At 47.3% G+C, this 14,260-nt stretch overlaps 1 protein-coding gene across 1 annotated transcript in view; it reads left to right on the plus strand.

The window, feature by feature from the left end:
- Nucleotides 1-14,260, plus strand: part of SLC24A3 (solute carrier family 24 member 3) — a 500,344-nt gene that overhangs the window by 429,871 nt on the left and 56,213 nt on the right. Inside the window, exon 8 of the mRNA XM_044263528.1 lies at nt 8,364-8,389. Within this exon, the coding sequence (XP_044119463.1) occupies nt 8,364-8,389 (26 nt within the window). The remainder of the gene's footprint in view (nt 1-8,363; nt 8,390-14,260) is intronic.

Consider the following 14,260-nt stretch of genomic DNA (forward strand, 5'->3'; position numbering starts at 1 on the left):
ATAGTCCACCTGCTGCCTGGCGACGACAGCTTCCGGAGGAAATGTTGAGTTTCTCTAACACGAGGCATGATGACTGCTTATTTGGCTGGATTGCCGACGGCTGTTCATTCTCAGGATCATTTTCAAATGAGACCTGAAACCGGGGTGAGGAGAACAGTCTTCTATACAGAAGTCCAGCATTTAGCAAAGTGCATTTCTCAACAGCCCCAGGTCTGTCCCATGGACCAGCCCCAGGCTGCTGCTCACCACAGCTGCTGTTTGTTTTTGTCAGGGTGTTCTAGTCTCCTCTTTCTGTGTTTTCCCCAAATGTCATGGGGAAAAAAATCACTTTTCTTCTGGCCTTCTTTATAGAATATTAGGCTTCTCTATAGGACCTGCAGTGGAGCAGGACACTTAAAATTCCTGTATTTAAAAGCCTTCCTCCTAGCCACAAATAATTGCCAACTATCCGTACAATTTAACATTAGGGTTTTTTGTTGTTGTCCTCTCCCTCTTTTATGGTTCTGAACTGTTCAGAAGACAGAGTTGCGGGTCTCCGGAGGTGATGCGGTAAAGATCTTGTTCACCCACAGGACAGTCCTAACTAAGCGGGTGCATGAGAATCACCTAAGTGGGACCAGATGTTGCTTCTTTGTACATCCCTGTGAGAGGCCCTACAGCCCCGGGCAGAGGAGCCCCAAGAATGAACCATGGGTCCTGGGAACCCAGAGAACAAGGGAGACAGTTATGGGAGGGACACCCCTGTTGCTGGGCCAGGAGCGCACAGACAGTCGGGATTACCTGGGTCTGTAGCCGGTTTGAGCTGGAGAAGACCAGAAGGCAAACACGCTGAAACCCACAGAGCTTAAGACCATTAACTTAGAGATAAGGGACTCGGTCCCTTGGGCATTTGGGTTTCACCTACCTTAGCTCTGTGCTATTTTCTGGTGGGTTTGATGTTGTCTTTCAGGGAGAAAGCGGAGGAAATTAGGAACGTGTTACTGTCGAAACCAGTTATGATATCAAAAACATGTAGTGTGTGTCTCTTTGCCCTTCCTGCCCCATTAGGCACCCCCCCCCCCACAGCTTTGCCCAGGCAACGTCCTATACAGCAAAGCCTCACACCTTGGAGAAGCTGAACGTGGCCCAGCAGGCTCGCCCCATGATTCGAGACTATCACTGCAAGACAGGTGTCACCTTTGAGGTCCCAAAAGCATTCTGGGTTCTTTGGAGCATGTCCTTGCGTGCGTCTACGCAGCAGATAGTCTCCACAACCTTGCAGACCCTCTTGCTTCTTCTCTCCCATTTGATTGACTCACCCCCAGCCAATGTCCACCACCACAGACAGCTCTGCCTAGCCCTACCCTTTCTCCAAATTCCAGCAGGCCCCACAGCCTCTTTTATTGAAATGTTACTGTAATTTACATAATCATGTAATTTACATAAATGCAAATGATTCATTACATCCTCAGTCTAACAGCTGCCCTAAAAAGGAATACTTTATTTTTACTCTTCATCTCTGCTTTGAGATGGGGTTTGTGAGCAATAGGAGAAGGGAAACCTCCAGGGGGAGTGGATAGGCCTTGGAGACAGGTCAGGAGTGCTGCCTACCTGGAGAAGGGTCAGGTGGGCCGCTGGCACCAACTGGGGGCCCTCGGGGCCCCCTGAGCATGGGCACAGCAGCGAGGCCCCTCCGAGGTAACACTTCCCTCTCTTCCTCCCCGGGGACTACTTGCAGTTCCCCCCTCTCGATGGGATTTTGTGGGGACAGAGACAACTCAGCTGGTCCAACCACTGGAGATGGCCTGGATGGCACTGTCCAGTGGTGTAGCCAGTGGGCACATGTGGCTATTGAGCTCTGGAAAATGCAAGAAATGAAACCCAGGAACTGAAGTTTAATTAATTGAAATTTATGTAGCCTCACGTGGCTAGTGCCTACCATACCAGAGAGCACAGTTGTAGAGAGCAGATCCATCCAGAGAAAATACATGCACGTTGCCCCAGGCATCTCTGAGTTTTAACCTGCATAGACCCAGTATTTCCTACAGGACTAGGTACTACACTGGGTCTGTCCATGAAGAATTTCCAGTTCAATACTCACGACTCTGCAAGCTAGCTAATTGCATGAGTCCCATTTTGTAGATGGCAAAACTGAGGTCCCAGACTTTCAGGGATTTGCTTAGGGCCGGGGAGTTGCAGTAGCTCAGGTTTGCCAGAGCAGGTGTCTAAGATGGTACTTCTCCACCCTCTCCCACCCCCTAAGCCCTGGCAAAGAGTTCAGATTTCCCCCTCCAATAAAATCTGCCTCTTCATCTTTGAAATCATCCTGATTGTCCCTCACCAGCTATGCAGTCAGCCACTAGAGAGGCATGCCTGCTTCTCTTACTCCACATTCTTAGACTGAAAGGAATAGCTCCTGCCTTCCCTCTCCTGATTCCTTTTTTCTTAAGACAGCTGATCATAAATGATCCAGAATCTTCTTCTGTTACCCTATCTGTGAGAGAAAAGACATCTCACACTAGTTGATTGATGACTGTCGTTTTCCCCTGCCTCCATGCTGGCCTCCAGGGCCCTGCCCATCTGGCTTACTGTCCTCCCTTCTCGGACCCCTTCCTTGCAGGGAGGTAGCCTCTTCTCTCCAGTTCAGCAACACTGAGGTTCTTACACTCATGGTACCCTTGTTACATCTCAGCTCTCCTGGGAAAGCGAGAACTGACCACGGTGGCTAGAAGATTGTCAGAGGGAATGAATGTGAGACTTTTTTAAGTTCCTTAAACAAATCAACTATGGTCATACAAGGGGTTGCCTGTGTCATTATCACTGCCACTGAGAGGAAGAAGGGTGCGCTGTAAAGGCTCCTGGGGTATACCAGGAAGTTGGGTCTTCCTTGTGCTCGGTTCTAGAGCAGGGGCATGGATCAGTCAGACTGTGGGATGCACAGAGGACCCTCTTCTCTTTCACAAGGAAAATGACTTGGAAGTTTCAGTTATGTGCCTTTGTTTGGTTTTGCACTGCTCAGCAAACAGAGCCCTTTTGGTTTGGCAACTATCCTCCCCTGTACCCTAAATCCATCCCATTATCTGCTTTCCATCCTTCCATAGCCTGCTTCTGCATATTTACGTGAGATGACCAGCTCTGTTCAAGCCCTGCCTTGAAGAAGTCCTTATTTCCTACACTCCTGCAGCCCCCACCACTGTTGTAGGCCTGCTAGAGATCCAGAGGTCGAAAATCCCGTTTAACTTTCAAGTGTGGGGACGCCTGAGTGGCTCAGTCATTAAGTGTCTGCCTTTGGTTCAGGTCATGATCCCAGGGTTCTGGGATCGAGCCCCACATCAGGCTCCCTGGTCAGTGGGGAGCCTGCTTTTCCCTCTCCCACTCCTCCTGCTTGTGTTCTCTTTCTCACTGTGTCTCTCTCTGTCAAATAAATAAAATCTTTTTAAAATTAAAAAAAAAAAAACTTTCAAGTATAAACTATATTGGTGCTTAACAGCAGCTTTCCAGTGCATTCCAGTGGACTCCTCTCCTCAGAAGGAATGCCATCTGCACCCCCATCCCCATTTGGGCACAACTCCTGAGGGATCCTCCATGCTGTTGAGTGAGAATTGGAGGGGGAGGGGTGCATTTTCCATTTCCAGCTAGGGAGGGAAGATTTTTCAGGATTTTAGTGTCTTGAAAGAGACTGGTGGTGTTGATTTTCTCCTGTTACTTTTGCTGTTTAAAATTCTAATGGTGCCAGTGATGATATCACAAGCTATGGAAATTTAAGTTCTTCAGTGCGGCTGCTTCTGCTCCGTGGTTATGGCTTAAAGTAAGCTGCTCCATGGACTGACATGCAATGTGGGGACAGCCACCTGCCTCCCTGCTCAGAAGCCAGCCCGGCTGTCTGCTGTCCACACACCTGGGCAATTCCTGGCCCTTGTTTTCCCTGCTCTTCTGCTTTGAGCATGCCACATCCTTCGCATTTCCCTGGGATGCTCTGTCATCCAGGGATTCACCTGCCTGATGTAAGCCTGTCTCTCTCAGAAGAATTCTAGAGCAGACACCAGGGCTGAAAGCTGGTTTCCATGGTACCCAACTGTTTCTCTGAGGCCTGAAGGAAAAAAGTGGTTTGGGGTTTTTGTTTTTTATTTTTTTGTTTTTTTGTTTTCAAATTTGTTCATATATGTTCACATTTAGCTGGTCTGTGGAACACGTGGAAAGCTTAAGGGCGAAGCCAGAAGTAGCTTCTGATGAACCACACTGGACTTAGAGAGCAGGTCCCTTGACCTGCTGTGTGCAGCAAATCTGGGGCTCAGATACCGGTTTGCACCACCCACATGTGGTCACGGGAGGCAGCCCCAAACACAAGCAGCAAAGCACAAAGGGCTGCTTTCCCAAGCAAGACTTGTTTTCAGAAACCCAACTGGGATAAGAGTGAGTCAGTTCCGAAGGCCACACAGCAGGTCCCTCAAAGGCCACATGTCCTAGGGTTTCAGTGGTGGGATGAGTTGAGGGACCTGCCTGTCCCCAACTCAGAACACATCCTGCCTCCAAAACAGCTGAAGACTCCGTTAGGAAGCCGTCTGTCTTGAGTTGTTTACCCTCCTCCCAGGAGGTTTAATGAAACCTTGAAATGGACTTGATCTGACTTCCTTCCAAACCCCCTCCCTGCCTTGGCGGAGTGGACAGGCAGCGGGTAGGACGTGAGCACCACCTAGTGGTGACCGGGTGGAAGTGGGGGCACGATTTCTTGTTTCCAAGTACCTATATAAATTATTTCAGGGGGGTTTCTACCCTAGTAAGGTAGTTGTTTCATCTTATTTTACCCACAGATAGAACATGGAAATACAGAAGGATATGCAGTATATGTCTTAAGAATATAAAATAAAATAAAACAGAATAAAATGAAATAAGATACTTGTTGGCAAAGTAAGATCCATTCCCTGAAACCATCAGAAAGCATCACTTTCTCAAGTGAGAAAGTCGCCTGTCCTTGTCATTTTAGGACTTTTCAGACAGAGCAATTCCAGCACTCTGTCATGGTGGTCCAGGAACTAGAGGGAATATGCTGTGAGCAGTGTCGATTTCCTCATATTCAGTCTTCTGAGTGGGGGATAGTCCCTGGCCCAGCCTCATCCAGGTGCTGCCAGTAAGGTCCAGAGTTATTCGTAACTCACCGTCCACTTCCTTTCTTACCACAAACAAGCCTGTTCCATGTAGGTTAAAGGCCTGGCTTCTATTCCTTTTCTCTGTTATACTGTTCTTTTTTCTGAGTCCTTTCATTTTTCCACCAAGCCCTCTAAAATAAGTCAGATGAATCCCAGGCAGTGTTTTGCTCATTAGGCACCGGGCATCTGAGGGCTCCTGGCCACGAGTGGTCAGTGAGGGGGTATCACTGCTTAATTATCTGGAAGCTTCCAGATCACCTCCATCTGTTAAGACTCCTACCTAGCAAGACCATCAGCCTCTCTCCTTGTCTGCCTCCCTCAACCCCATTCCCACCCCCGACCTCCCTGGCCACCCTCGATACCTTAACATCAGGCTCGTGATGTCCTTAGTTGTGCATCTAGTCCAGACCTCACTACTCCCTGATGTATTGTGTTCTCTGTAAATCCCATTCTCATTTTGGGATCCTTTGCACAATTCCGCGTATGCTGCTTTTTCCCCATTAATATGATCACTGAAATAATCGTTAAAGACCTATTGATCTGTGCCCCCACAAGTCACTCAGATGGCACAGAATAAGGGCCTCCTGAAAGCTGCTTTTCTGTTATGCAGTATCACCTGCCTTCCCTTTCGTCTTTCAGACGAAAATTAAATTGGCACTTTAATAAACTCTACCAGTATCTCGTGCTCTCCTGAGTGGCGAGCATTGATTGCTCCAGCACTGATACTAAATTAACTTCAATTAATAGAAACATTTTTCAACTTAAATCATTTGTTCTGTTCCCTGATTTCTTGACAATGGATTTTTTTTTTTTTTAAGCCAGTGTTGGTACAAAAGAATCTGTGAATGCCTTCCGGGGTGGACTGCAGACCACCCAGACTGGATTGCAGGATGGTTTCCTTTATTTCTTTAATTCTCTTCCCTTTCTGCTTTGACATTTTCATCCAAATGTCAACCTGTTGAATCTGATCACAAGAGTCACAAAGCTGCTGAAGCCAACGTCTTCTTCAGTGTCTTGTCAGGAAGTGTGAGCTACAAATAAGTGGGGCCCCTTTGTTCTCATCTTCCCTTTGCGCCTTCGGGATAATTGGAGAGAGGTCCTTTCCGGTGCCTTCGGAGCCGCACCTGCTCGGCTGTACAGTTTTCTCTGTGTGTCTCACAAATGCTGCTTATTATCCTCTCTCGGGACTGAAGTGATGCCCGTGTCTTCTGTTGGGTGTACCATCTCCATGCAACAATGACCCCTTGCACCCAGAGGTTTCTGCCTTGGAGTCTGCCTTGGAGGGCCACAGGCCCCCGAAAAAAAAGCGCTCAGAGTTGGTGGTACCCTGAGCAGTCATATCCCATGAAGGTGGAAAGAGCGAGCAATGAAGCAACCCTCAGCTTCCACTTTTCTTTTTTTTTTTTTTTCCAATTTATTTATTTTCAGAAAAACAGTATTCATTATTTTTTCACCACACCCAGTGCTCCATGCAAGCTGTGCCCTCTATAATACCCACCACCTGGTACCCCAACCTCCCACCCCCCCGCCACTTCAAACCCCTCAGATTGTTTTTCAGAGTCCATCGTCTCTCATGGTTCATCTCCCCTTCCAATTTACCCAAAAGCACATACCCTCCCCAATGTCCATAACCCTACCCCCACTTCTCCCAACCCCCCTCCCCACAGCAACCCACAGTTTGTTTCGTGAGATTAAGAGTCACTTATGGTTTGTCTCCCTCCCTATCCCATCTTGTTTCATGGATTCTTCTCCTACCCACTTAGGCCCCCATGTTGCATCACCACTCCCTCATATCAGGGTGCAACCACTCTGGAAAACAGCATGGAGGTTCCTCAAAATGTTGAAAATAGAACTGCCCTATGACCCAGCAATTGCACTACTGGGAATTTACCCTAAAGATACAAACGTAGTGATCCAAAGGGGCACGTGCACCCGAATGTTTATAGCAGCAATGTCCACAATAGCCAAACTATGGAAAGAACCTAGATGTCCATCAACAGATGAATGGATCAAGAAGATGTGGTATATATACACAATGGAATACTATGCAGCCATCAAAAGAAACGAAATCTTGCCATTTGCGACAACATGGATGGAACTAGAGCGTATCATGCTTAGTGAAATAAGTCAAGCGGAGAAAGACAGCTTCCACTTTTCAACAGCGCACCTTCCGGGGAAGGAAATGTGTCATGGAGAGAAGACATAAGAACCAGGTCTGAGTTCTAGAACCAACTCTGCAGCTAATTGCACACCTTCAGCTCTTTGAACACCCAAAATTCCTCGTGTTCTCTGTGGCTTCTTTTCCCCGTGTAAATCAAAGGGCCAGGGTGACACCACTCTTTCCCCCAAAGTGAGAAGTGATTTGGGCTCTGGCCTAAGCAAATTCAATCGTTGCTATATGCTTTCCCTTTGGATCGTAGCTGATCCGGGAGGACACCTCCGTTTGGCACTGGTCCATCTTTCCAGCCACCTCTGACCCTCGGGAATCTTCTTGGAATGAACACCGGCGGGCCCGTGGCCCAGGGCACGGGCAGCCTGCGGTGCCCCCTGGGGCTTGTAGTCACTGCGCTGATTTCCCACCCTTTGCACAGGGCGGCAAGCCGAGCGGAATCTCTGCTTCTGGTTGTGATGCAGAGTTTCCTTTGAAAATGAACTCTTTTAAGGAAACTAAACAAAAAAGTAGGTCAACCAAAAGAAAAACGTTGAGTACACAGAAGTCCAAGGGCTTGCCTAAAAGCTGGAAGGCGCTGTAGAGAGCCCCGAAACCCCGAGACGTGCAAACGTCTTACAGGCGGCCCCCAAGTTGCTGATGTTTGGAAGCACCTGCCAGGCTCCCCTAACCCCTTCCGGATCTAAAATTCGACAGCGCCTCGTGCTCCGCACAAAAAGGTGGGCATGCTTCCCTGTCTGTCCACCGCTGGACAGAAGTTGCAAAAAGGGAGGGATGACCCGGTGCTTCTCCCCTCCGCATCATGCCTCTCCAGCCTGCCAACAACACCTCCTTCCGCTAACTTTAGCAGGAAGCGGAACCAGCACAGAGGGAAGTTGGTCGGCAGATCCTCGGTGTTGCAGGCCAGTCCCAGGCTGATTCCCGCCAAACTGGCTTCGTGGGTGGGCAACGCGCATGCCTGTGCATGCAGACCTCGCAAGTGCACGCGCACGTGTGTGCATGTCTAATTGTCCTATTTATTTATTTATTTATTTATTTATTTATTTATTTATTTATTTATTTTACAGTTCATTTATGATGAACAAGTTTCCTGGTAAGTACCTCCTTTTCCTTTCCAGTTCCCCCTGGCTGTATGGCGGAGGCAAATATATATTGAAGACTAGAGTCAGGGTTGAGGAAAGAAAGGGGAATGTCCTGGCAGCTTGGAACAATTAGCCCTCCTTGGGACCCCCCTGTGGACCTCAACAAAGACATTAGATCAGCTTTCACAGAGCAGAGACCTTCCTCTACCCCCTCCCAGCTGGGGTGGTGGCCTTCCATTTGGGATGCTAATATCCCATTGTCTTTGTCATCCAGGTGAGAGGGGGTGATTTAATGGGGCTTTCTGCAAGTCAGCCATTTCCTGGTCCTTACAGATCCTGTGCAGACTGTGTTGGCATATTCCAAATACCATGTATGTTTCAGGAACCAGAGATGGAGGCACTTCAGTTGTCTTTTACCCATTAAAGTTCTATCTGACATTCAAGACTATCTTAGATCTCTGAAAAATCAGTGATTTTTTTTTTTTTAAATGGATAACAAAGCTTTAGCCAGTTTACATCTATGAGAACATTTACATTTGGGCCAACTATTCATCATTTATCAGGTGAGTTTTGAGCAAGTCAGTTATGTTTGGAATGGAAATAGAAATTGAGTGCGTTGTGCATTCTTGTTACGTTATTCTCGAATATTTGATCTGTGGATGTAGAGAAACATGAAATAGCATCTGTGGGATAGTGTGACAGCATAGCTAGTACACCAACCAGGTAAGCAGACCAACTTTTATGGTATTATTTAAAGCTTAGAATGAGCTTTTGGCATATGAGCAGTAGCCATTTGTGGGAGTGACATCTCTTTGTCTTAGGATCTCTGATTTTCAGAATTTGGGCATGGCAGAGGAGCTTGCCCCATTGATGGTAAATGTGATTCACCGTGCCAAGGTGTTTAGTGTAGTTTTGCCAACTCTCTTTCCTCTGTCCAGGAGGGGTATGGAGGAGACTGCTAGGAGACCGTGCTTTAAGACACACCATTTTTATGTCAACGCTTAAGAAATAAGAAGGTCTTCTTTGAGAAGCCAAGACCAGTAGGCTAAAAGGGATTAAGGAGGTCTGGGAGCACCTCAGGTCAGCGGTCAGGAAGAGCCTCTTCATGGGATTTGTCTGGACGAGGTCTCCAAGCAGAGTGGTGACATCTTCTTCCCATGTTCTTGGGGATGGAGTGCAGCACAAGAAAACTTGCAAAACTATCCTCACTCCAAATGATGACACACTTAGCATGACCCTCACTCTACCTTACCACACAGTAGGTGCTTAAGTGTTGCTCAGTGTTGCTGCTCTTAGCTCACAACACTGCCATAAAGATAAGTTATGATCGCATTCGATCTCAGGAATTTTTCTGCTGTTTTTGCATGGAAAACCTTAAGAAAGTAGCTATGGGTGGATTACTGTTGGTTTTTCTTAGAGAGAGCTCTCTTTTCTTTACCTCCCTGGCTTTGCTATGAAAGCAGCCTATTTCAGTCCTTACCCTCAAAATGTCTTTTAGGGTCTTTCAGATAGTGTGAATCAAGAAAGAGAGAGGCTGTTTCCTCTGCATTCCAAAAGCCAGATCTCCTATGGATGATATGAGGTTAGAACCCTGGGCCTGCACTGAAGGGCTCAGATCCTGAGGTCCTCAGGCCCTCAGCATGAGCCCTGAGGCTCCCACATGGAGAAGGAGAGAGGAAGGCCGTGAAGGAATGAGTTGCAAATTCCCAAGTATGTTTGGTTCCAGCCTGTGCTGGGTTAGAATCCTAGCTCATGTACAGGAGTAGCTGCAGGGAAGTACAAGGGGGAGGCTTCATGGCACCAGGACATCATTCGCAGACTGCCGACCTGTTACGTAATTATTGTTATGTGGATGGGCTAATGGAGAACATTCTCCATGTGAGTGAGGCCAAGAGATTCAAGTCTGCGCCACTGGACCATAACTGCTCTGGGACTTCTAGGGATCTTAGCTCCTCATTTAAATGCAAAATATATTGAACTTTAAGGTATTTTTTGCTGTCACCAAAAATATCGGGTATTTTTCATACCCAACCAACAACAAGCATTTGTTTTGCTAAAAGGATGTGTCTAGGTGCTGACTTCTCTCATTTCTCCCTTTAATGTCAGATTCTTCAACTTGTGCAATTACAACACAGCAATACTTCACGAATGCCTTTAACAGTGAATTCCATTCCTTGTTGTAGAAAACTCCATCATGTCCGACTCAAGGGAGGTAACCAGTTCATCCCAAATCCTCAAAAGGAAACTAATTTCAGTTGTGTATCTTCTGAAACAAGAGTACTCTATAGGACTAAAGGAGCCTTGTGGAGTACAATACATAGGGGTAACCCTTCCCCGTCATCCACAGCTTAAATGCCTCTACCACTCCTGAATCCGAATTCTGCAACAGATCTCAAGCAGCCAAGAAATGGAAGGCAGAAGGTTTTTACAGTGGAAAACCAGCTCTAGTGGGTTAAAGAATCAGTGGTTTATTTTTCTTACAAAACAAGTACCCTAGCTGTTGGTGGTACGATGCCTCTGCATTTCTCTTGGCCTTTCCATCGTGATCCCAAAAGGACTGCTGTTGTCTCAGGCATTGAGTTTGGATTGAAGGCAAGAAGAAGGAAGCAGGAAAAACACCTTTCCTCCTTGTACCTCTTTGGTCCCAGCTGGGTCTACGTTGACCAATAAATGGCCAGGCAGAATAGAATTACAACTCTAGACAGATAATTATTTATCCTAGAAGTGGGTCCACTTTCCTGCAGATCCAGGGGTCCTCATTTGCTATCTCAACCTCATAGACTCTTGTTAGCAAGCAAGAGGCAGGCAAATATATGTTTGATGCTTTTCAGTTAGATAACTACCCCTAAAGACATTTGAAATAGAAAACAATGGAGATTTACCAGATAGGATGAATGTTCACCCTGAATCCATAATAACAGCCCAGCAAGACCCAAAATATTGCCAGAAAGAATTTGGAATATGTCTTCAGTGAGTCTGAATGCCTGACAAGAAAACAAAAGGATCCAGGTTGATGTTCTTGTTTCTTCTTTGAGCCTCAAGCTGTAACTTTGGGAGAGAAAAGAGGGCCTGGGAACATGACCTGGAGAATATCTACCTGTATGGCACTTGGAACCAGCATGGAGTGTTCTGGACCACAGTTAAGAAAGCAGAACCATGCCCTCTGGGTGAGAATGGGGAGGAACAGGGAGTAAACCTCCCAATACAAGAAAGAACAATCTTGGGCATGAGAACCAGGGGCTAGTTGAAGGTGGTTCCAAATGGAAGTTTGCAGGAAGGGAAGGAACAATCCCAGATCATGCCACAAGACCAGGTCCTCGGAGGACAGTGGATGTTGTGGTTAGAAGAGGCAGGCGGAGAACCGGCTCCAGGAGAAGTGGGGGAGAGGGGAGACAAAAGCCATGTGACTTTAGAGGTCTGTATTTGGAATCTGTCCAATTCCACCTGTTTCCTAGACACCTCCTGAATCCCAGGCTCTGTTCCAGAACAAGACACAGAACACAAAACCAAACTCGGCCTTCACTTTGGGGCTCTTTGGGACTAGAGAGGAGGCAGACAGTTGACATGTAATCATGGGGTCATTTGGAGACACTCACAGCACAGGGCAGGGGAGGGGGCAATCCCTGGGACTCTGAGGAGCATGAAGCCAAGACTGGATCAAACACTCAGGCCCCAAAGCAGAGAGGACAGCAGCTAGCTAGTGTCAGGGCCTCACAGAGCCTTGTGTATTTCCTATGGAGGAAGTGCTGGGCAAGCCCTGAGTCTGGATACCAACCAAGCAAACCTGAAAGGTCAGCAGACGCAGAGAACCCCCATCTCACAGGCATCCCCAAAATGTAACAAAACAGAATCTTACTTGAACATTGCAATGGAAGGGCTTGTTTTGAGGGGGAAAAAAAAAACAATGAAAAGTTCTAGATGAATTAGAGAGGATCTATCTACCTATTTACAAAGAGCTGGACTTCATTCAGCCTAGCTGAAATAGTTCACTGATGTGGGTCTGTTTCCCTTCCTGAGTCTATTAAAATGCATCCAAGTTACATGGCATCCCTTTGGATCTCGAGAATCTCTGCCTTCGAAATGAACACTGTGACTAAGCCTCATTTTTCCTAATTAACTTTATGCCACACATACACTGGTTTCAATAAGGACCATGTTCAAAAGGTCTCTTGCAACTGAAAATGGATTTTAAGGGAAGTCTCATCCTATGCAGATGAACTGAGGGCTTTCCTGTGCTGGGGAGAAGAGAATAGTGGGCAGCTGGGGAGGGAAGGGGAGTCAGCTGTCAGGGGATCTGCTCTAAGCCTCTGGAAAATGAGAAACCAGATAGCTGAGGCAGGGGTCAAGAATGAGGAGTGTTGTCAAGTGACTGCCTGAAACAGGCATTAATAAGCAATGAATAAATAAACAAGGGAAGCACAGACTGGTCAGCAGTTTAAAGAACATACTCAAGGTCTTGTAATAGAGAAGTAGGAGTAGGCAGGGAAAACTTCTTGGAAGAGATGACATTTCCACCAGCATTTGCAGGATAAAAGGGACCAGCCAAGGAATGAAGGGAAGACTATTCTTAGCAGAGGGAGCAGTGAGTGCAAAGATCCTTGGAGAAGGAAAGAAGCTTCTGGTGTGTGCAAACGAAGGGAGGCCAGTGGGATGGAGCACAGACCAGGCACAGACAATTGGAGGAATAGAAGAACTGGGTTTTACAGACAGGAGGTACTTTTTGTTTTCTCTTTTCAACTGTGTTGGGAAGCAGCTGGAGAGATTGAAACAGAAGAATGATATGATCCAGTAGCCTCGCAGATACCAGTATAGAGGCTGCTATTTGGGTGGCCTGGTGGGTAGCAGTGGGGAGGGCTGAAGCCAACAATTCAGGAAATACCTCAGACATGGGGTTCCGAGGCATGTAAGGCAAGGGTCAAGGAGGGTTCCAAACTGATTTCCAGATTTGGAGCTTGACCAGGCAGGGAGTGGTCCAGTTGATTGAGGTGGCAAAGCCCAGGGAGCATGAAGCCAGGAAGTAGGAATTCCAGATTCTGCTCTGACGTCATAGATGCCACATGGAGAAGCCGTGTTGACTGTGGGTATAGGCACCTGCGCCAAGGAGAGGTGTGGGGTGGAGATGTCAGCTGGTGTTTACAGCAGGAGGACGAGATGATGTCATCCAGGGAGAACGTGTAGGTAAAAGGAGAAGAGGGTCCCATATTTAGAGGTTCACCTGAGGCAGTGGGGGAGGTGGAGGGAAGGAGAAGTTAGGGGGATGACAAGAGGAAAACCAGCCGTGTGGCCTCTCAGAAGTGAGGAGAAGAGACTGTTGCATGCATGAGGACAGGTGGTCAGCTGCAGGGACTTTGAACAGGGTGGCAGAGAACCGTCCCTGGGCACATGCAGATGGAGGTGGCTGGTGCCCTGGACCAGTGTGTCAGAGGACGGACGACTGTGGATATTAGACTCAAGGAATTGTCCAGTGAGTGGGAAGTGCTATGGTGCAGGGCATGTGAGGCTTTGAGAAGGTTTGCTGAGAGAGGAGCTGAGAAATGTGGTGGAAGGTAGAGAGATTTGAACCCCTTGACTTTATTCTCTTGGTAGCACCAAAGGCACATTCTATACCAGATACACATACACAGTTTGCATAGTGATTTGGAACCAATGTGTGGGATGGACAGGTGGACCCAGCCTCCCCTCCTACAACTGTCTTTCTGTTTTCCAGCACTTTGGGGTCATAAACACCACTACAACAAAAACCGTTGTGTGTGGCCTTTTTGAATTTGACCACATACTTCCCCAAGGGCCAGTTTTTAGACATAGAACTTGAGAAGAAAACAGAAAAGGAAGGCATAACCCAGAATTTCTTCATCAACCATTCACCAGTAACCTTTTCACAA

Source organism: Neovison vison, chromosome 8 (assembly GCF_020171115.1).
Source record: "Neovison vison isolate M4711 chromosome 8, ASM_NN_V1, whole genome shotgun sequence".
NCBI lineage: Eukaryota > Metazoa > Chordata > Mammalia > Carnivora > Mustelidae > Neogale > Neogale vison.